We start from the raw sequence: 21,273 nt of genomic DNA, 5'->3' as shown, positions 1-21,273 counted from the left end.
CTACCTCTGAAAGGAATTAGAGGAAGATGAAGTGTGCTGAGAGAAAACGCAGAAGGAAGAGTCGACGGAAATCGTGTAATGGGGACGAAACGGGCGCGGTTTTCTTTGATTCCTCTCAGCCAGAGGTTTGCCCCTTCAAGGTGGATCTCCAGCAGGAAGGACGTGGGAAATGGCTGAGAACCGGAGGAGAACAAGCTTAAGCAAACTTTGGGAAGAAGAGGGAGAGATGGTGAAGAAGAAGATGAAGAAGAAGATGATGATGTGGCAAAAATGGGCTCAAGGGGGATCAAAGGGCTCTGATACCATGTTGGTAATCTGAAAGGAAAGCAAAGAGTGGACACAAACTCACTTGCATTACTTGCATTTTGGAATGAAGAAGAGTGAGGTCCTTAAGTAGGCACCTCATACATGCTCACTGACATCACTGATGACTTCAGAGCTCCACAATCATCTCCTCAATCTGCTCCTAGATTCTCTCAATCATCCTATGTGGCTCTCACCACCTAACTGTGCTTGTGGGCACCTAACTGTGCCTCTAGCACTCACACATAGAAACCAAGGTGTGCCTGAGGCATACACCTTGAGATATCCCATCAATTAGAAGGAAAAAGGACTACATTCTTTTTTTTGCATATACCATTCTTTACCTTTCCAATACAAATTTCTTATGCAATGAAGAGTAGGAAAATAAATCTCTTGTTGGATGAAGTAGGATTTTCATGGGTTCTTATAATGATATCTGTAAGCTATTTGAACAAATGATCAAATTTATCTTCTCATGAAATATGTGATTCAAAGACATGGACAAAACTCAAAACATCCAGAGTTAATCTATGTCATGAGTGGAAGTACATACCGAAGAAAAGCAAGCCTGTATGCGTTGAGAAATGGTATTGCGACCACCACCTGGTGGGGCCATTGCTGCAACGAGCTGCATATTCTTTAGATACTTTAACTCTTGCTTTTGCCGGTCATACCAAAAACCATTGTCTATCCATAACTTCAACAGCTCCAATGGAGGCATGAACCCAAACTGCAATTTCAAAACAGATTAGCAAAATACAAAAGTTTTCCTTCTATTCTACAAGTTATATGATGGGAATATTGTATATCCTCACTGACCTGGCTTTTCTTTGGCATGTTCACATCATCAAGGAAGCAAACGAGACGCTTCCCACCTGATGGTGCATAAATGCCTTTGGTTCGTTTCTCAAAACGCCCCTCAATAGCCTCCTGTGTATTAGGAAAAACAATTTCAGAGAACTGCCCAGAGAAATACTGGAAGATGTTCACCTCTCGCTAGGAGATGCAACAGAGAGAGCTGCTGCTCCTCCCTGTCCCTCAGCCCCTCCCTCCCTCTCTCCCTCGCCCTCAGCCCCTCCTCCTCCCCCTCCCTCAGCCCCTCCCTCCCTCCTCCTCCTCTCCCTCTCAGCCCACCCCCTACCCTCTCACCCCGCTCCCTCTCCTCTCCCTCTCAGCCTGCCCCCTCCCTGCCTTTCAGCCTGCTCCCTCCCTGCCTCTCCTTCCACTCCCTCTCCTCTCCCTCTCAGCCCACGCCCTCCCTCATTCTCAGCCTGCCCCCTCCCCTTCAGCCGCTCCACAAGACAAAAACTAATGACAGGCTGAAATGCAACCTCTAATAAAACATCATTGGTTGATCTAGACAGCCTGCCTCTCGCAAGAACTCCAAAACCAAGGCATCCTCATCTGCACTACAAAAAGCAATAACCTATAGAGGAATGTGTGCTCTTGTGAAAGTTCCCATCCAAGTGGAACATGGAATAGGCATATCATCTATGTTCATCCAATCCACTAGAATGTTTGCAGCAATCTACTGAATTGCACTTGTACTCCCTCTGAGATTGTTTACTAACTGAGCCTTACGGGCCTCTGGAAGCTTTTCGAAAGTTTTCCAGGATCAAACAGTAGAGACAAGACCCTTGTCCCAGCTAGACCACTCCATGTACTGAGAGATACCAAGTGGTCTGCCATGATCATCAAGTATGCTTTCACTCCACATGATAGGCTGCCTATCTATCTAAGATCTCTGACATTTGTGAGTAGGCAGGGCAGAGGTGACCAACTGTGACTTGCTATTGGTACATGGTTCGCTGGCGGTTCTATTGTCGGTGTAGTTCATCCCTTCATGATCTCGAGTGACTCTCCACGACCTCAGGTATCGCTACATCAACATCTATATATTCAGGTCTATGCTGAATAGTTTGTAGTGTGTAAGAGCATTATGTGGCTCGTCTCATAGCTTTGAGTGTGCGGACCCAGGTTGTGTACCGGCCTTTGTGGCTTGAGTGCTAGGCTCTTGCATATGCAACAAGCCCCTTAGGGATGAGCATCTACTAGTGTGAGGTTTGAGGGCTTTGTGATCGCAAGATTTCCATTAAAATATATTTCAACTTGTGTTGGGGATTCTCTATCTCCTTATTCTCTAAGCTAAGTTTTTTTATTATTGCATACAGATGTGTCTCCATTTACCAACAAGTGGTATTAGAGCAGTGGTCTCAGAGGACTTGTGAAGCATCGAAGTAATTGGCAATTATTGAGCGATGTGAGGGTAGATGATGTGAGCCGAGATGTCATACTGGAGCATCAATGTGACGTTCTGCTCCTATTGTAGAAGAAGTTGTCCACACAAGTCCACAAGCATATCAATTGCTAGCACCCTCCTTGTTCGTGAACTTCATGGTCTTTTGAGAGTATTGGGTGCTTTGATATTCTCAAATTTGGGGGATATCGTGCAAATGACCTTCTTTACTAGATGTGCTCGGGCTCTCAAGTGCATGAAGTCCTTGGTCTGATTGTGTATTAGTAGGATCGAGGCCTGCTCAGCAAAGCACTGATGATTTGCTTGAATAGTACGTCACAACTACCAACTCAGAGGTTTCCAACTGCATTCACTATCTATTCTCTCTCACAATTGAGCTTCAGCTTAACTCATTTGACCACCCAAGCATGGCCCAATAGATATTCAGCTTCTACCATGTCGAATTCTTGGATGCATGGACCAAGACCTTGAAGATTGGCCTACCAAAGATTGGCAATCCCCTTCCATATGATTCTCGCCTGTCTGCAATCCCAAAGGCAGTGCTGTATTGTCTCCAAAGCAGAAAGGCAGCGAGGGCAAGAAGGGTCAGCTCCGAACTTGGACCTCCAATGGTTTACTGCTATCCCACCATGAATAGAAAGCCAAAAGAAGAGAGTGATTTTTCTATTCCGGTGGGATTTCCAGAGTCTCTGCCAAAAAAATTTCTGCAAGTCAGCAGGAATCTGAAAGTTCTCCCAATGATGAGCTCTGGTGGGCCTCCAACCCCTACAGCTGAGCTGGAATTTCCTGGCATTACTGATTGTGTAATGAAAGAAGGGGATGCCCTTGTCTTGGTGCCCTTCATCTATCCATTCCCATTCCCCAGGGTCCCACTGCAAAAACTTAATTGGGACACCTCCATAGAGCCACAGCCTCCATGAGCCAAGGGCGAGGAGAAGCGGGTCAGGATCCAAGTACCACTGTGAAAGAGAGCCATGCTCCATGAAGCCCACTATCCTGACTGGCTCAAACGGTACCTCCAACAAGATATCGTCTGTGGATCTGGACAACCTGCCCCCCGAAGAAACATCAAATACTAAGGCATCCTCATGTGGGTCAAGAAAAGCAATCACCTGTAAAGGAACTCCCACTCTGGAAAATGCCCCCATTCAGGTGGAGCAAGTAATAGGCATGTCATCTGTGTCCACCCAATCCAAGGGCAAGGCGGCGTCCATCTGTTGGACTCTCCCTGCACTCCCTCTAAGATTAAGAACCATCTGGGCCTGTTGGTCTGCAGGAAGCTTCCTGAAGGCTTTCCATGCTTCCACTGTAGATGCAGGGCCCCTCTCCCATCTTGACCACTGCATGTAAGGAGAAGCTCCAAGTGGTCTGCCAAGCTCATCCAAAATCCTGTCATTCCACATGATAGGCTGCCTTTCAATCTCTTCACAAGTGGATGGGGGAATCCTACGAAGAGTACTCCTGAAGCTGGCCCATGCTTTCAGGATAGCAACCATAACAGGGGAAGAGGGAGACCTGAGGTGAGCTGTGGTGAAAACCCATCTAGTATTGTGTGTCCAATCCTCTCCTGAAGTGTACTAGTTGTCTAGGGGGTGTTTTATAGTCTAGTGAGTCCTAGACATGCCACGTGTCATATTTTGAGTTATCCCATATACACTATGGCTTTCTAGAGTCTAGTGTCACACTATATAGTGTTGTATTTGTCTTGAGTCTTTCGATATCAGTCAACATCAAGCTATCTACATGTGAGTATTTTGGTTATCATTGCCTAGCACTTGTTCTTTCATTTTCCTTTCCATTTTGCTTTTCATTATGCTTTCCACATTTCCATTCCATTCCTAGCTAGCTACTAGATCTCTTAAAAATTTGCAGTTACATCTGGATACCCAGAGAGTTGAGGGACCACTCAAGGCAGGTCAGCCCCAATTATTTAGATGCATGACTAAATACTAATTGTATCTTAGAAAAATGGCTTGGATAACATCAGCTAAAGACGGAGAGTCTTTGGGTTTAGATTTGAAATCTCGAATCAAAGCCTGTCCATCCCAGTAGACTGTCCATTTACCTTCCTTGCGTGCTTCCTTCACTTTTGTAAGTTTGACGTTGATAGGATAAAATATGTATATATTTTTCTCCACATAGATTGTGCATGAGGGTAGACACTGAACACATGATAGTGTTATTAATTTGCGGGTTGTGTGTGAATAAGCCAATGTAACTGGCTGCACATGTAAAAGACCTTTTTATTTTGAACTTGAAAGACTAAAAGTTTTTTGCAGGGACTTATTAGGGAAATGATGAAATGCAATGTGGTTGTACCAGACCTCCAGAGCAAGAGTGTCCGGTGTGTGGTCAAATGAAATGTTTTTGGGGTCATGTAAAGTCAAGTCATGAAGGGTTTTTTTATATCTTCCTGAGTCACTGTGGTCTTATATGTTATGGGAATTCGATGTGTTCTGGTGCCCATGTCAAGGGGCTTTTTATGTGTGTATATGGGGGAGCATGCAAGCTTTAATGTGCATGCTAATGTGTGTGGGAATTGTGTGACCAAAGGTCCAAAATGTGCATTTAATGTGATTTGGGGGAAATGTCTTGAGAGTGGTAAAATGTCACTAGTGAGGTGGCAGATTAGGCTGAGGTGGCTGGACTGATTGAGAAGGCATCGTGCTCATACATGTGGCTACGTAATAGAAGAGGGAAATGAGCGAGCATGGTACGTGGAGTCTTGGGCTTGCAGATAAAGGAGAAGAGGCAGGAGATAGCGGGGAGAGGAGTCTGTGAAGAGCGGACGAGCTGTACGAAGAGCTGGTGCGATGGTGGGAGGCTCCTAGGGTGATGAGGAGAGAGCAACGCAAGGATCGCAGCGGTGTTGATTGAAGGGCTACACTGTAGGATAGGGATTCCGTAGATGAAAGAGACTGTGAGCGTGTGCATAAGCGAAGGGTGAGTGCCTATAAGCAGTATGGGCTGGTATGGAATCGGAAGCGTGGGCTTTGTACGGTCTGCAGGTACGAGATTGTACGATGTAATTGTTGATTGGTACGGGTTGGTAGTACGGTGCCTTGATTGCAGGCTGAACAGGCACGTACGAGTTATTAAATATGTCTTCTATGAGCTGTACAGAGGACGATCGTCATTAAATGCAGACTGTACGGATTACTGTGTGGTTGTACGGGCCTGCTGTCGTACGTACAATTGTACGGCTGCTTGTGCGGTGAATGTACTTACAGATTTATAGATGATGGTACCCGCCAGTTCCTCTTGTGAACAGCTTGTGAGCTTGGGGGTCTAGCTGGCCAATGAGCAGTGGGCTGTGGGTCCGTGGTATTCTGAGGCTGACTGTTTTCTGAGTTTTTTGTGGGGAAAGTTCAGTTCTGAGTTCAATCTGTTTTGGGCTGTGTAGGCTTTCCCCTCTTTTAAAGAGTCTGGGTGTGTTCTAGTCAGATTGTGTGGGAGGTTGACTTGTTACTTGTGTGCTCTGGATACCCGCTCTGAAAGTCGGTGCATAAGCTCTACCTTGAGAGCTACCACATTACAGTATTGATCCCGGGGAAGTCCTGAAGATACGATTTTGTCTCTAGATTTGGATTCTGAAGAAGTGGATATGATTGTATGGGGTCGGCAATAAAGTACTGAGTCATTTTGTGTTTGTCTGAGGACAGTCCTGTGTTTCTTTTTTTTTCACATCATTGTGTTGGTGATCCTGCTGGGGACAGAGTCTTTGTTTTGGTGAGTGAAAGTCCACCCAAGTCAAGGAGTACTCAGTGATCTTGGAAAATGGCTCAAGATTTTGCAAGATTTTATGGTTTACCCTATGAAGACCCCGAAAAGTTTATTGAGAGTATGGAGTTCACAGCTCTTGTAGAAGACAGAAATGCACCCGAAGTGTTGCTGCAAATTTTATTTTTTTTCTTGATGGGAGAAGCCCATACATGGTTGCAGGAATTTCAGGCCAGTTTTCAAAATGAGCAAGGAGAACGCAGGAATCTCACTTATGGAGAGGTAAGAAGTAGTTTTTTAGCACGGTTTGCATGTACCAGGGATGCAGATGGAGTATGGAGGGAGTTATGTGCTTTGTATCAAAGGAAAGACCAAACTGTGGATGATTATGTGAGTAGATTTATGGTCATGTGGAATAAATGGCGGTCAATTCAGGTAATGCATCCAATTCAAGTGTTCAAGCACCTTTGCAAGACGGGAGAGGACGCGGAGTGTATGCTCCGTATGTGCAATGCTTCAATTGTCTAGATTGGGGACATTATAATACACAATGTGATAAGCCCCCCAGAGTTGGCGGTGATGTGTACCCACTTCCTTCAAATTTAAATGATAGGTCAACTGATCATGGAGTGGAGATAAAAGAGCATGGACCTTCAAGTAAAGAAGGTTTCTCTTGAAGATAAGGGGAAAGGTAAGTTTGTCAGCGTGCTTGGATTGGAAGAGAGTGATTTGGATGTTTTGTCTCTTGGGAAGAGAGACAGGGATGAAGAAGGAGAGCCAAGTGTAAAAAAGAGTAAGCAGGCTGAAGATGTTGTTACTTACCAGAGGAAAAAGGTAAGGAAGCCCAGACAGAAGTACAGAACAGCTGATTATCCGTTGGGAAAGGAGCAGGCTGAATATGATTTGATTGCTGATTTGTCTAACAGAAAGGTGGATATTACTTTTGCACAGATGGTTGGGCTCTGTCCAAGGCTGAAGAGAGAATGGAGGAAAGCTGTAAATCCAGGTAAGAAGAGAGTTGTGCATAAAGTAGCAAAAAATATTATGTCTGTTTCGGAGCTTTCTAATATTTGCCCTTCGGTGGAGGCATGGCATAAAGGATATGAGCCTGGAGAGGCATAAATTGATGGAGGTGCCCAGATATGTGTGATGACTCAATCTTGTGTTGAGAGGTTGGGTTTGGAGGTTACTGATCCTTCTCACTTCCGAATAAGAATGGCCAAGAGTTTGGGGGTAGTGAAGGATTTGGATGTGGAAGTCTTCAATGTGCATTGCAGAATAGATTGTCATGTTATGCCGGCAGGTATGGGTGCTTACCCTCTCATTTTAGGCAGACCTTGGTTGAGAAAAGTGGGAGCTATTCAAAATTGGGGGAAGGGAATAATCTCAATATATACATCTAATGGTAAAAAGTTCAGTTTTGATATGGTGAGTCATGCTGAGATATCAAGCCCAATCGAAGAAGAAGAAAAACAGAGTGAGACCATGAGTGAAGAAGAAAGTAGTACTACTTCTGACAATGATGAAGCTCAGGTTGCTTTCATTGAGGGAGTGAACTTTTTGGGTACAAAGGAGCAGGCTGAAACTGTACATCAGTTAGAAGAGGACAGATTTGAAGCAATGGAGGAGTTTATGCAATCTAAAGAGGCACCTGTCTCAACACAGGAATTAGTACAGCAAATAATTAATCCAGATCTTACTCTGAAAGAAAAGGAAGAGTATTCAGCCATGTTGCGCAGGTATCCCTATTTATTTATCACATCGTATGAAGAGATTAGAGGGTTTAAAGGGAAGCCTTTGAAGATTGAATTAAAAGAAGATGCAAGGCCGGTATTTCAGAAAATGAAAAGATTGAGTCCTGAGCAAGTGAGGGTACTTCGAGAGGAGGTGGTCAAGTTGCTTAAGGCTGATATAATTTTTCCCATTGTTCACTCTGACTGGGCCAGCCCTGTGGTTATCGTACCAAAGAAAGATGGACGATGGAGAGTATGTATTAATTACAAACCGTTGAATGCTATGATGAAGAGTAATCACTATCCTCTCCCACATGTGGATGACATACTGGATAAGATAGCCGGTCATGAGATGTATAGTTTATATGATGGGTATTCGGGCTATTTTCAGATTGCAATTGCTCCTGAAGACCAGACAAAGTCAACTTTCATTACTCCCTGGGGCTGCTTTTCTTATAAGAAGATGCCTTTTGGTTTGAAGAATGCTCCCTCACATTATTCAGGAGAACACAAATGAGGTACTTGCCCCTTTTCTTGATAAATTTTGCAAGGCTTTTATTGATGATATTTGTATTTTTAGTGATCGGAAGGATCATTGTTCCAAACTGGATCAAGTACTTGGGAGAATTGATGATAGTGGAGGACAACTTAATCCCAAAAAATGTAAGTTGGCACAGCCAAGTATTAAAGTATTGGGTCATGTTGTTTCTGAGAATGGAATAGAGCTAGACCCTGAGAAGATCAAAGCATTGGTAACTCTAGCACCTCCAACAGAGACAAGGTAGTTGCATACTTTCTTGCAAAAGGTTAAGTATCTTTCCAGATTCATTTCTATGCTTTCTCAAGTTTTGTATCCATTACAACAAGCAGTGAAGAAGGTGCCTTTGCAATGGACAAGTGAATGTGGAGAGGTTTTTAAGGCAGTCAAAGAGATTGTCGGAAGAGTGTCAAGTGTTAAAGCTCCTGATTTCAATAAGACTTTCTATGTCAATCCTTCAGTAGGGCCGGATGCATTGGGAGCCATTTTATTGCAGCAAGGAGAGCAATCAAGGTATACGAGGCCTGTGTTTTTTGCTAGTAGGGTAAAAAGTGATGCAGAGAAGAAGTATTCAGCTGCTGAATTGGTATTAGCCAGCTTTGTATTTGCATGTAGAAGATTTCGGAATTATTTATTGCCTGATTATTTTGTGGTACTTGCCAGTTGTACTCTGTTGCCACAACTTGTGAATGGTATTAATTTTTCATGAAGTATGGTGAGATGGGTAACAGAATTGCAGGAGTATACTTTTACTTTCCTGGTAGAGAACTCAACCAGAGCAACCCTGGCCGATTTGCTTACTTGCAAAGATACTCCTATTTTAGTCAAGGAAGTGGAAGATCATACTGAGAGAGTGCAGAAAAAAAGTTTAGAAGACAGCTATACCTTGTTCTTTGATGGTTCTTACAGGAAGAGTATTGACAAAGCAACCGGTGGAATGGTTGTCTATGATCTTGATGGTAAGGTAATTCGGAAATCAGGTTTTCCCTTGAAGGTAAGCAGTAATAATGAAGCTGAATATGCTGCTTTAGCTGAAGGCTTGCAATCATGTTTGAAGATGGGAATAAAAAGACTGATCATAAAAGGTAATTCAATGCTGGTTGTAAAACAGATTCCGGGGGTGTGGAAGATAAAGCATGAACATTTAAAGAATTGGGTTAGCATTGTTAAAAAGTTACTCAGACATTTTGATGCATGGTTGTTACAGCATGTGGACAGAAACTTGAATCATGAGGCACATGATGCTGCTTGTGGAGAGGAAAATGTTCAGGTGTGTGTAGTAAAAGTTCAAGAACCTTTGTACAGAGGGAGAGAGTATCTTTCGAATGTGGAGGCTTTCTTGCTCACAGGAAAAGTGCCAGAAGAGGTTCCGAAAGAAAAGAGGTATAGATTTGTTAAGACTTGTGAGCCTTATTGTCTTATTGACGATGTTTTGTATATGAAGGGTGCAGATTTAGTCTTGAGAAGAATCCCATGGCAAGCTGAGATCATGCATGTGCTTGAGGCAAATCATGAGGGGATTTGTGGCGGACATTTCGCATTCAAGACAATGCTAAGAAAGATACTAATGGAAGGGTATATCTGGCCCTCTCTACAGAGAGATATAAAGCATTGGTGCAGATCCTGTTTACAATGCCAACAGATGGGAAGAAGAGTATTACATCCAGAGTTGAGAAATCTCATCATAGCATACAACATATTCGAGAAGTGGGGGATTGATGCAATCGGTCCACTTCCCATGACTTCAGGAAGTAAGTGTTACATTCTCACTGCGGTAGAGTATCTTTCGAGATGGGCAGAAGCACGGGCAGTTGCTTCAGTTAATGCTAAACAAGTGAGCAAGTTCATATATGAAGATATATGTTGTAGATTTGGAATGCCTCTGGAATTGGTAAGTGATAAAGGGCCTGGATTTAGGAGTGAGTTGGTTGACTTGTTGTGTGATAAGCTCAGAATTAAGCATAGATATGCTACTCCTTATTATCCTCAGTGTAACAGTAAGAATGAATATTTCAACGGAGAGTTGATTAATATGATGAGTAAGATCATGAAGATGCATGGGAAAAGCTGGGATCAAGTTGTGCCACAAGCACTGTGGGCTTACCGAATAGCAGTCAAGGAAGGTATACAGTTTTCTCCTTTTCATCTTGTATATGGAAAAGAAGCTATGTTGCCATTGGAAGTAGAAATTCCAGCTTTGAAGTTGCTCATGAAAATGGATGAAGAACCTAACACCGAGTATCAAAGAAGGTTGGTTGAACTACAGGAAGCTCAGCTTGATAGAATGAAAGCAGTTGAACACTATGCTCAGACTCAGGAAAAGAATCAAATGAAAGCTAATTTAAAGTATAAGGATAAGAACATCAAAGAAGGAGACTTTGTATTAAGATATGACAGTAAACTGGATAGTACTTTCAAGACTAAATTTGTGACAAAGTGGGTGGGTCCTTTCAATGTGTTTAAGAAGTATTCAAATGGATCTTATCAGTTGAGTGATTTGGATGGAAGTTTGCACACCAATCGAGTGAATGGGTACCGGTTGAAGAAGTATGTGATAAGTGAAGGGTTTTTTTATATCTTCCTGAGTCACTGTGGTCTTATATGTTATGGGAATTTGATGTGTTCTGGTGCCCATGTCAAGGGGCTTTTCATGTGTGTATAATCCAACAACCCATCAGAGCTTATAATCTTATGAAACTGGGTATCCGTTTCATTGATGATGTAGTAGATATGCAAGGAAACATCCTCACTTTTCCAGTACAATCTGGGGATGCATCATAGACCTATATGGAAAGCTATTGCTGATCTCTTACTCCCTCTGGTTCCGATACCGACATTGAATGTCAGAGACAGGCTTCAAGATTGGCACCTTCAGTCTTCAAATACAAGCATCTCCTCTAAGCCTTTGCATTTATTGACTTCTATACAGGCTTATCGATTGATATTACCCCCTCCTTGGATTGCCCATCATGCTAATTCTCTATGGCATTTGAACAAGTCATTAGCCTAGTGGAAGGGAAAATTGCAATTGATATGGAAGTTGAAAATGCCATTGAAGCAACGTCTATTTTTATGGAGATGTATTGTTGGTATTCTTCCGGTAGGGGTGAAATTGGCTCAAAGGCGGATAGCTTCACCTCTTTGTCCAAGATGTCACCTTACTTCTGAAAGTATTCCCCATCTACTGTGGTCTTGTTCACATTCCAGAAACCTTCTAGATAGAATCTCCTATTTCTTATCTCTCAGATTTCCAGCACACAGGTTCTATAGGTTTTTCTGGATGTATGGCAAACTATCGGCATCTCTGTCACAGTATTCTCTTTTCTTCCACTGGATCAGATATTGGGCCTTATGGACCCTCTGGTTGCAGCGTAATCAAGCATATCTGAATTCTCCCCTTCAGCATCCATATGAGTTCTTCCGAGCTTCATTGCGGCAATCATTATATGATGCCTTACATGAGGAAGATTTGGATGTCTCTTGTATTCAACTTTTCTTTTACTGCTTCTGATGCATAGGGCTTTGGCTCTCTTTTGAGCACTGCCCAGATGTAAATGAAAGTTTTGTAATATAAGTATCTTGGTTTCACCCAAAAAAAAAAAAGTATATGGGGGAGCATGCAAGCTTTAATGTGCATGCTAATGTGTGTGGGAATTGTGTGACTAAAGGTCCAAAATGTGCATTTAATGTGATTTGGGGGAAATGTCTTGAGAGTGGTAAAATGTCACTAGTGAGGTGGAAGATTAGGCTGAGGTGGCTGGACTGATTGAGAAGGCATTGTGCTCATACATGTGGCTACGTAATAGAAGAGGGAAGCTTCTGGTTGATGAGCGAGCATGGTACGTGGAGTCTTGGGCTTGCAGATAAAGGAGAAGAGGCAGGAGATAGCGGGGAGAGGAGTCTGTGAAGAGCGGACGAGCTGTACGAAGAGCTGGTGCGATGGTGGGAGGCTCCTAGGGTGAAGAGGAGAGAGCAGCGCAAGGATCGCAACGGTTTTGATTGAAGGGCTACACTGTAGGATAGGGATTCCGTAGATGAAAGAGACTGTGAGCGTGTGCATAAGCGAAGGGTGAGCGCCTATGAGCAGTATGGGCTGGTACGGAATCGGAAGTGTGGGCTTTGTACGGTCTGCAGTACGAGATTGTACGATGTAATTGTTGATTGGTACGGGTTGGTAGTACGGTGCCTTGATTGCAGGCTGAACGGGCACGTACGAGTTATTAAAGATGTCTTCTACGAGCTGTATGGAGGACGATCATCATTAAATGCAGACTGTACGGATTACTGTGTGGTTGTACGGGCCTGCTGTCGTACGTACAATTGTACGGCTGCTTGTGCGGTGAATGTACTTACAGATTTATAGATGATGGTACCCGCCAGTTCCTCTTGTGAACAGCTTGTGAGCTTGGGGGTCTAGCTGGCCAATGAGTAGTGGGCTGTGGGTCTGTGGTATTCTGAGGCTGACTGTTTTCTGAGTTTTTTGCGGGGGAAGTTCAGTTCTGAGTTCAATCTGTTTTGGGCTGAGTAGGCTTTCCCCTCTTTTAAAGAGTCTGGGTGTGTTCTAGTCAGATTGTGTGGGAGGTTGACTTGTTACTTGTGTGCTCTGGATACCCGCTCTGAAAGTCGGTGCATAAGCTCTACCTTGAGAGCTACCACATTACAATATTGATCCCGGGGAAGTCCTGAAGATACGATTTTGTCTCTAGAGTTGGATTCTGAAGAAGTGGATATGATTGTATGGGGTCAGCAGTAAAGTACTGAGTCATTTTGTGTTTGTCTGAGGACAGTCCTGTGTTTCTTTTTTTTTCACATCAACGTGTCTTTGTTTGAGCTGGCTTGGAGTGAGCTTCCTCAGATTTCCAAATTCTTGTACCCTTTAGCTTGCGTGTTTGTCCGAGAATCTTGATTCTTGCTTCCCTCTCATTGAAGTGTACTTGTGCCTGTGTTACAGGGGGGAGATGAAGCTGCAATATCAGAATAGGAGGGCTTACTTGGGGTCGAAGCGAAGATCTTCATCTTGGGGAACTCCATGTCGCTGGCCTGTGTAAGCTGAGAAGCCCCTTTGCTAATATTAACGCCCAGGCTGGGCCAGGGGTTCATCCCAGCCTGGAGTTGTCCTCCCCCCTAGGGACTGTGTAACCCCGGCGGCTAGGGTTACGATGGCAGGGTTGTCTAGGGCTAGCGGCAGCGGCTGGTTAGGGTTGGTGAGGGCTTGGCATATGGGGCTTCAATCAGCTCTGGCCGACTGACCCAAATTGGCCTCTAAAAGCAGAATCTCATTTTGGGTTTTGGCCTCAACTAAATATCACCCCTCTTTCTTGACAACCTATCCATGCATGCACAAGAGATTCTATTATGTTCCACAAAAGAAATTCACATTTGGATATCACGAAACTCTTTTGGGTTCATTACTTCCACACAAAAATTGTAGCCAGCATACTAGATGTCAAGAAATTGCAGTGATCAAAGAGAATATTGTTTAACATTACAGCAATCAAATAAAGTATTGTTAAAGTGATTACTGGATTACAATACCCACTTTGTGTAGTTCTTCTCAGAATCATTTTCTAGCCTTGTGGGGTTGGTTTATGACACTTTTTGAGTTGCAAGATATACACTTTATAATCAATAATTTGCTAGGTTACGTAATGGATCACTTGGATATGTATAACATTATCATCTCTTAAAATAATACAGTTTTATGGCCATCATCAACATTGCTATGACATTACAATTGATATTACTTCTATTTTTGTCTTGCTTAATCTTATATCAGTATGATATAAATGTAACTCTCACACCAGTGTCCACATAGAGCAAGACTTATAAAAAGTAAATCTATGTTTGGAAAAAAAAGACATGGAGAGAGAAAGAAATTTGGTTATATGTGAAGTGCACTGTGTAGCCAAGGTATACTGCACGCATAAATTCAACCACATGGACAAATTTAATCTCAATCCATGGAGCTTGTAACGTTTCAAAATGTGCAACCATGATGCAACATTATCAACACACCTTGAATAAACATGAATGCAACATGATACGATGCAACATGACGATGCTACATGATATGATGCAATATGATGATGCAACATGGTGATTCAACATGACGATGCTACATGATATCACAATAGAGGAACATGGACATAGTGTTGTACATTTTTTCACCTGTAAACTATTGGAAGATGTCTGAGCAGAGAAATTGATTGTCATTGTGGAAAGCCCATCTGGGAGGCCTTGTACAATAGACTGTACAATCAATGTTTTTCCAACTCCTACTCGTCCTACGACCATTGCGTGCTTGTTTGCAAGGATCGATATCTTTAAAATATAGCTGGTTCTCACCTTGTGGAATGCATATTTGCAGTCAAAAAGGGAATATGAATAAAATTTCATAAGATAAACAATCAAAAAATTTATTTTGGCTTGAAAGATTGAAAGATGCTAATAAAATAGTTTCATGCTTAAAATTTGTTTTCCGAGTAGTCTTGTCCATTGCCACAATTTAAAAAGTAAGACTAATATAGATGGTCTTTTTAGTATATGTTGAATCCAATCGTGATTATATTTTTCATGAAAACGACTTCTATTAAGTAAATGAAACCCGCAAGAGCAAGCTCAAGGCTGAAACTATAATTTTATGAGCTGAAGATGCAAGATAGTGACGAGCTTAGTGATCATCTTGCTACAATAAATTCTCTCATTAGTCAACTTGCTAGTCTTAAATCTGAGCCTAATGACGAAGATAAAATGGCTGTACTTACTAAAAGTATGAAAGATGTTCCTCGATTTCAATCTTCACTTGAAGTTCTTCGAGTTGCATCCACTAATTTTGAGGATATAATGGCTCTTCTTTTGGAGAAAGATAGAAGGAATCTGGATGAGGACAAGCCTCCTGACACCGAACTTGCTCTTGCATCAAATCCCACTTGGAAGGGAAGCAAGAAAATACAATGCTGCTATTGTAAGTGGTTTGGGCATAAAGAAGCATTCTGTTACCAGAAGAAAGAGAAAGAGCAAGCACAATATCATGCACACTTGGTTGCCACAAAGGAGAAAACTCTACTTGACGACCCTCCTCCATGCGAGATCTTTGCAGGCAGCATTGCTGAGTCACCGAGTCTTTTGAGGACCCCTTTTGTTTCTAGTTCAGTCTTTGCGTGCAAAGTACTCTGCCCGGGTTGCTTCCCAAAATGAATGCAATAAAAGTGTCCTTGTGTATTCTTAAGTCAATAACAGGTACTCTACCTTGAGTAGTCCCTCTAAAATGATTGTATTTCTGGTTTTTTTTTTTGTGAGTCTTAGCCATTGAGATGTCCACTTGCACCCACATTGGAGAAAGGGGGGTGACTAAGTGCTGGTCTTCGCTGCTGGTCATGTGAACACGGTTCTAGTGTGAACATGTTGTGGTTTGTCTTGTGTGTTTTTGAAAGGTCCAGTGTCCTTTGGCCTAGTCAAGAGTCTAGATTAGATTTTGGTGATGTCATAGATATTCTCTTCTGTGATATCATCAGTGATGTCAGTGTGTGTCCTCATGAGTCTATATAATGAGGCCTTGTACTTGCTATCAGTGTATCAATGAATCTACATCAAGTTCATGGTCCCATCTCATTGTTCATCATGTGATTGCCTCGTATCTCTCTCCCTTCTCCCTGATTCCTTCAAGAAGATCAGGAGCTAGAGGGCTAACGGGGAGGCAGCTAGAAGAGGAAGAGCTAGAGTGAGGGGGCAGAGCCAAAGAGGAGAGGATGCATGATGAGGAGCTGTGCTTTCCTTTTCTAGTTCAGTGTGGTGGCAGGGATTCTTGGACAGATGATGCTTTTCACACTCTTCCAGTCATAATTTGATTTAGTGGCCTATAAAAATATTGTTTTTTTCTCAAAAATATGGGCCTACAATTTTGTAATGTCGGAGCCAAAACATTATTAACTTTAGTACGAGTGCAAATCCACGCTTTGGTAAAGCAGAATCAACTTTGTTGACCGACAGATGAAGGTGCTTAAAAGAATTATTTTGCAGAAAGAGAGTTAGATTTGAGCTTACTGTGTCCACAGTGGGAACATGGATTTTGAAAAATGGTGCCCCTAGAGGAATTTTGAAAGATCCAGAGAGTTTCTCTTCCCATGGCACAAAACTCTTTTTCTTCACATCTATATAGTAGTCATATACATTACCTGCAGCCGGATACCTATAAAGAAAATGAGAAAAGTTATGAGACTGAGAACGTATACTGAAACTATTCAAACTCGATGATCTTTTCCAAAAGCTGGAGACTTATTTTTTCTAGCTATAGTCCCGTAGAATTTTTACCATGATTTTTTAAAATATCAACTAAATATTTAGTATGTGATGTAAAGTTAGGCAATCTTGTATGTCTCATGCACAAAATATTATATTCAAGTTGTTTTAAAATTGTTCATTCATGTTTATCATCCAAACTTTCAGATTTAATTAGACATGTTCAAGCTTCTATAAATATTTTTTATTTGGCATCATGCCATGCCTATTTAGCACAATTATTGATTATTATGATGTCTATAGATAAAATAGTAACATTTTCAAATTAATAGTTGTTCAATATCTAACTGAAATCCTCATTCTGGCTATACAAATGATCCTGAACGGCCAGAACTTCCCAAGGACAAGTATAATTATTTGCACTCAGATTGAAAAATACATCATCTCACTTTAAAAATGAAAGAATTTGATACCGTGGATCCATCTCTCTAAGGAAAATATCAAATTTCCCTCGACCTTCTTCATCAAGGCTGGCTCCAATAGACCAAATCATCACAAATAGAAACCAGTTTTCTATCATGGGAATGTAGCTGTCGCCTTCCTGAGGTGAGATAGCATTTTCTGTAGTGGCTAATGCATCAAAAAGGTGACAAAGAGTAATAAGACAACACAAGTTGTCTGTCGGCACTAGCTCTTTGCAGTTTTGCTTTTTGAAACTTGTGGCTTTGTCAATATACTTTTCAAGCAAGGAACGAACTGTTTTGATTAGAATCTGGACAAACAAAGAACGAACTGTTTTGATTAGAATCTAGAGCAAAAGATAAAAGAAAGAATGGTTAGTCTTGCCAATATCTCTGAATATAAATTTGATTTCTAAGTGCACATTCTCCTACAGCAAGATTTCTTTCCCCCCTACCACCCTTACTTTTCTGCCCCTTGCTCAACTCGCCCATCTCTCCTACTTGTCCTCCCCCATGTTACTTTTCTTCTTTGGATATTTTGCTATCCTTCCCCCCTCCAACCCTTACTTTTTCTGCCCCTTGCTCAACTTTCCCATCTCCCCTACTTGTCCTTCCCCAATGGTACTTTTCATCTCCTGGCTGTTTTGCTATCCTTCCCTCTTCTCTTGATGTGCAGGCTTCTCCCCTCTTGCCACAGGACATACCTTCATGAGACTATACATAATCTATCCAATATTACAAATTGATCAAAAAATCCTTGAAAAAGAGACTTCTTTTAAGTATGAAAGAAACCAATACGCACTCATGGTATAAAGATACCATGAAAAACATGAATAAATACTAATGGTATAAATACCCCAAGAAGGTGGCTGCAAATGCCAAGACAAACCAGAGAGTGACTATGAGAAAAAGGGGCTGTGTGTCCATTCTCTCGAGAACATGCCTCCCATTAAAGTTGCTGATCTAGAAGAGCCCTGAATCCTCAAGTAGCCCTCAATGTGTGCACAATATCCATCCACATGCAAGAAAGAAGTGACAATGATGGACCTATGTGTCCTCTAACCCTCTATACATGTAGCTTTCCAAATGTACGTGTAGTCCTCGTGCTATTTGTTTCTCCTCGTCTTTGAAAAGAGAAGAGAGAGAGAGAAAGAAAGAAAGAAAGAAATTTTATTAAAGGTCCACGGAAGGCCATACATGGCCTATGGGACACAAAATCATCCGAAAGGAAAATACATCATCAACGATGCGCCAGCTAGGTGGCCTCATCGTAATACAGCTAAGATGCCAAAAATGGCTACAAAAATCCTAGATACAAAATGAAATGAAATAGAGTACCAAAAATGCCTAGCTACAAAATGTATGTAAAATATGAAATATGAGGAACATCGTCTTCCCTGAGGGGTCTGTGATCCAAAGAAATGATGGAAGTCATGGCCATCGACCATGCCTCCTGCCATGAGTGTGAAGATCTGGGCAAGTGTCAAGTGGGCTACTAGCGGTGCCAAGTCTCCATGGAGCAATCTCCTCCAAAAATCTGCCATCATCCTCCGTCGTCTAGAAATAAAGCAACGGGTACGGCCTCTGTGTAAGATCATCCTGCGGTGCTGCCGGATCATGTCATATATACATCCTCGAGGTGGAACCATCGGTGCTCTCTGGCAAGATGGGCTATCTCTGTGCTCATGAGAGAGAGAGAAAGAAAGAAAGAAAGAAAGTGTATTATTGTCCACTAAAGGCCAAAATGGGCCCATGGGACATCAAGAACTCTGCATACAAGATAGCACAAAATCAACGTGCCACAAAGAAGAGGCATCGTCGAATATCATCTAAGTGCTACGCAATACAATGCAAGTGAAAGTACAAAATGTCAAATCTGAGCCTAAATACAAAGTAAACTAGATGCAAGGAAACCGCCCCTGGGTGCAAAATGGGGGGATGAGTACAATATGCCAATGCAAAGATACAAGTCTAGGTGTCACGGAGTCTGAGAACCAAAATAATACTGGAAATCTGAGAGAGAGAGAGAGGTCTGTAAAAGCGCTCACGAGACTATGAGACAAACTACACATCCAAAAAAGGGAAGCCCTTATATCTTTGAGTGTCAGAGAGAGTCGAGGAGTGCACAAGGCATCTCAACTCGAGTTATTTAGCAGAATAATAAAGTCTAATACTATTGCGAAGTGGCCTTCATTACATCCTTTTTTAGATTGAGAGTCCTTGGATCTAGGATTAAAGTCTTTGATTAGTGCTATACCATCCCGATAAAATCAAAAGCCCTATACCATTGTTGACTTAGTCAAACATGAAGACCAAAGAACTCTCAAAAATTGATTCCAACAGCAAGTAGAGAGTGGAGGGAAAAATTTGAATTGATCAAAGCATCTCCAAGAGGTATTTCACAGTAGAATGAAAGGTCTATTACCAATGAAGGGCCAATAGGAAGCTTGGACGAAATGCGGCATCATGTCACCCGGGCTAGCCTGATAGCCATCGATCATTCGTGAGATCCAAAGCGGGCTCATTCATTCCCATTCACCTTTCCTGTTCCAAAGTTCCAAGCGGGATCATTGGACTTGCCACCACAACTCCAAAGTTTTGAGGTGACTAATTAGTGGTATCAGAGCAGCTGTCACTAGAGTCCGTTCCCGCGCTTGCTTTCAAACTCCCGCAAGCCTAGTACTCTAGTTTTGTTCTTGGTTGGCCACATTCTGTTTTGTTTCAACTCCCATAGCTCGCGTCAGACCAGGGCAGCCCACATTTTGCTCGAGTTCAGTCCGGTGCCTCATGTCATCGCCAAAAATAGTCTAGCGGCTGTTTTTTTTACTTTTTGAGATCCGATTTTAACGTTTTTTTAAATTTTAGAGCTGCCCGCGCAAACGAACGAACTTATTCCACACCATTTCGGGGGGGGGGGGTTTAATTTTGTCCATACAGTTGTACAGACGCTTGTATGGCTGTACGACTATGGACAGATAGCTGCACGACAATGCCAGAACTCCGTACGACTTGTTAGAAGGCGATTCCGAGCATTTTTTGGCGTTTTTGCTCAAATCTTGACTCTTTTCAGTTCCAGGACAGTTTCGGAACTTCTCTTTCCCATATTGCAAGTGCATTGCAAGGTACATTGTTCATTTACAGTGTTACACAGCTTGAGGCTGTTTTAGGCACTTGTTTTTAGTGGGTACAGCTTCTACAGGTTGTTTACAGCTCTTCCAGACTTGCATTTGGATTCCCATTGTGTTGGGTGCAAGATGTGTAGCTGGAACAAGCCTTTTGGTTCCTACTCAGCTTGCATTTATGAGTCTTGAGACTCTTTGATAGCTGCTTGCAGTTGGGATTGCATTCTAGCATGTGAAGTGCTTCAGAATATTGCAATTTGAGCCAGTGCTTGGCTGATTTTTGGGGCAGAAGTACTTTGCATTTGGGCCATTGTTTGGCATTGCATTGAGCCATTGTTTGGCTGCAATTTGGGGTAGAAGTACAGTGCTTGATTGCATTTTGTATCCCAGAAGGGGATTGCAATAGGGCATATTTTTGGACTTATTATCCCAATAGGGATTGGGCTTAGTGCAAGCAATTTTTGGGACAGATTTATTGCAGCCACTATGAAATGTATGTGGTTGAGGAAGCTTTTGCATGACTTGTAGCATGCTCAGGATGGTGATGCAACTTAGATCTTCTGTGACAGCCAAAGTTGCATTGCTATTGGAAACAATCCTATATTTCATGCTCGCATGAAACACATTGAGAATCACTATTATTATGTGCGGAATTGTATTACAAATGGCTTCATCGACCTCACATATTATTCCACGAGGACAATGTGACCGATATCTTCACTAAAATCCTGTCAGCGCCTCTTTTCACACGACATCGACATTGCTTGGGGATACGAGACATACAAACAATGTCAAGGGGGGGTGTAAAATGACATTGTTTTCTTTTGTACTCCCATAGGTTGCTATATCCACCTGGATGAATTTGTGCAACCATGGTACTTTAGGTACTACTGAGACTAGA

The 21,273-nt window shown here is 42.3% G+C and overlaps 1 protein-coding gene across 1 annotated transcript in view; it reads right to left on the bottom strand.

The window, feature by feature from the left end:
- Positions 1-21,273, bottom strand: part of LOC147885929 (dynein-1-beta heavy chain, flagellar inner arm I1 complex-like) — a 629,024-nt gene that overhangs the window by 310,477 nt on the left and 297,274 nt on the right. Inside the window, exons 39-43 of the mRNA XM_087396248.1 lie at positions 17,263-17,561; positions 16,595-16,739; positions 14,720-14,896; positions 1,123-1,233; positions 857-1,033 (exon numbers count right to left, since the gene is read on the bottom strand). Of these exons, the coding sequence (XP_087252374.1) occupies positions 857-1,033; positions 1,123-1,233; positions 14,720-14,896; positions 16,595-16,739; positions 17,263-17,561 (909 nt within the window). The remainder of the gene's footprint in view (positions 1-856; positions 1,034-1,122; positions 1,234-14,719; positions 14,897-16,594; positions 16,740-17,262; positions 17,562-21,273) is intronic.

The sequence above is a fragment of the Dipteris shenzhenensis genome, chromosome 25, assembly GCF_047967505.1.
Source record: "Dipteris shenzhenensis isolate YYH24624 ecotype China chromosome 25, Dip_SZ_1.0, whole genome shotgun sequence".
Classification (NCBI taxonomy): Eukaryota; Viridiplantae; Streptophyta; class Polypodiopsida; order Gleicheniales; family Dipteridaceae; genus Dipteris; species Dipteris shenzhenensis.
Note: the sequence above shows the minus strand (reverse complement) of the source record. Positions and strands in the feature narration are given on the sequence as shown.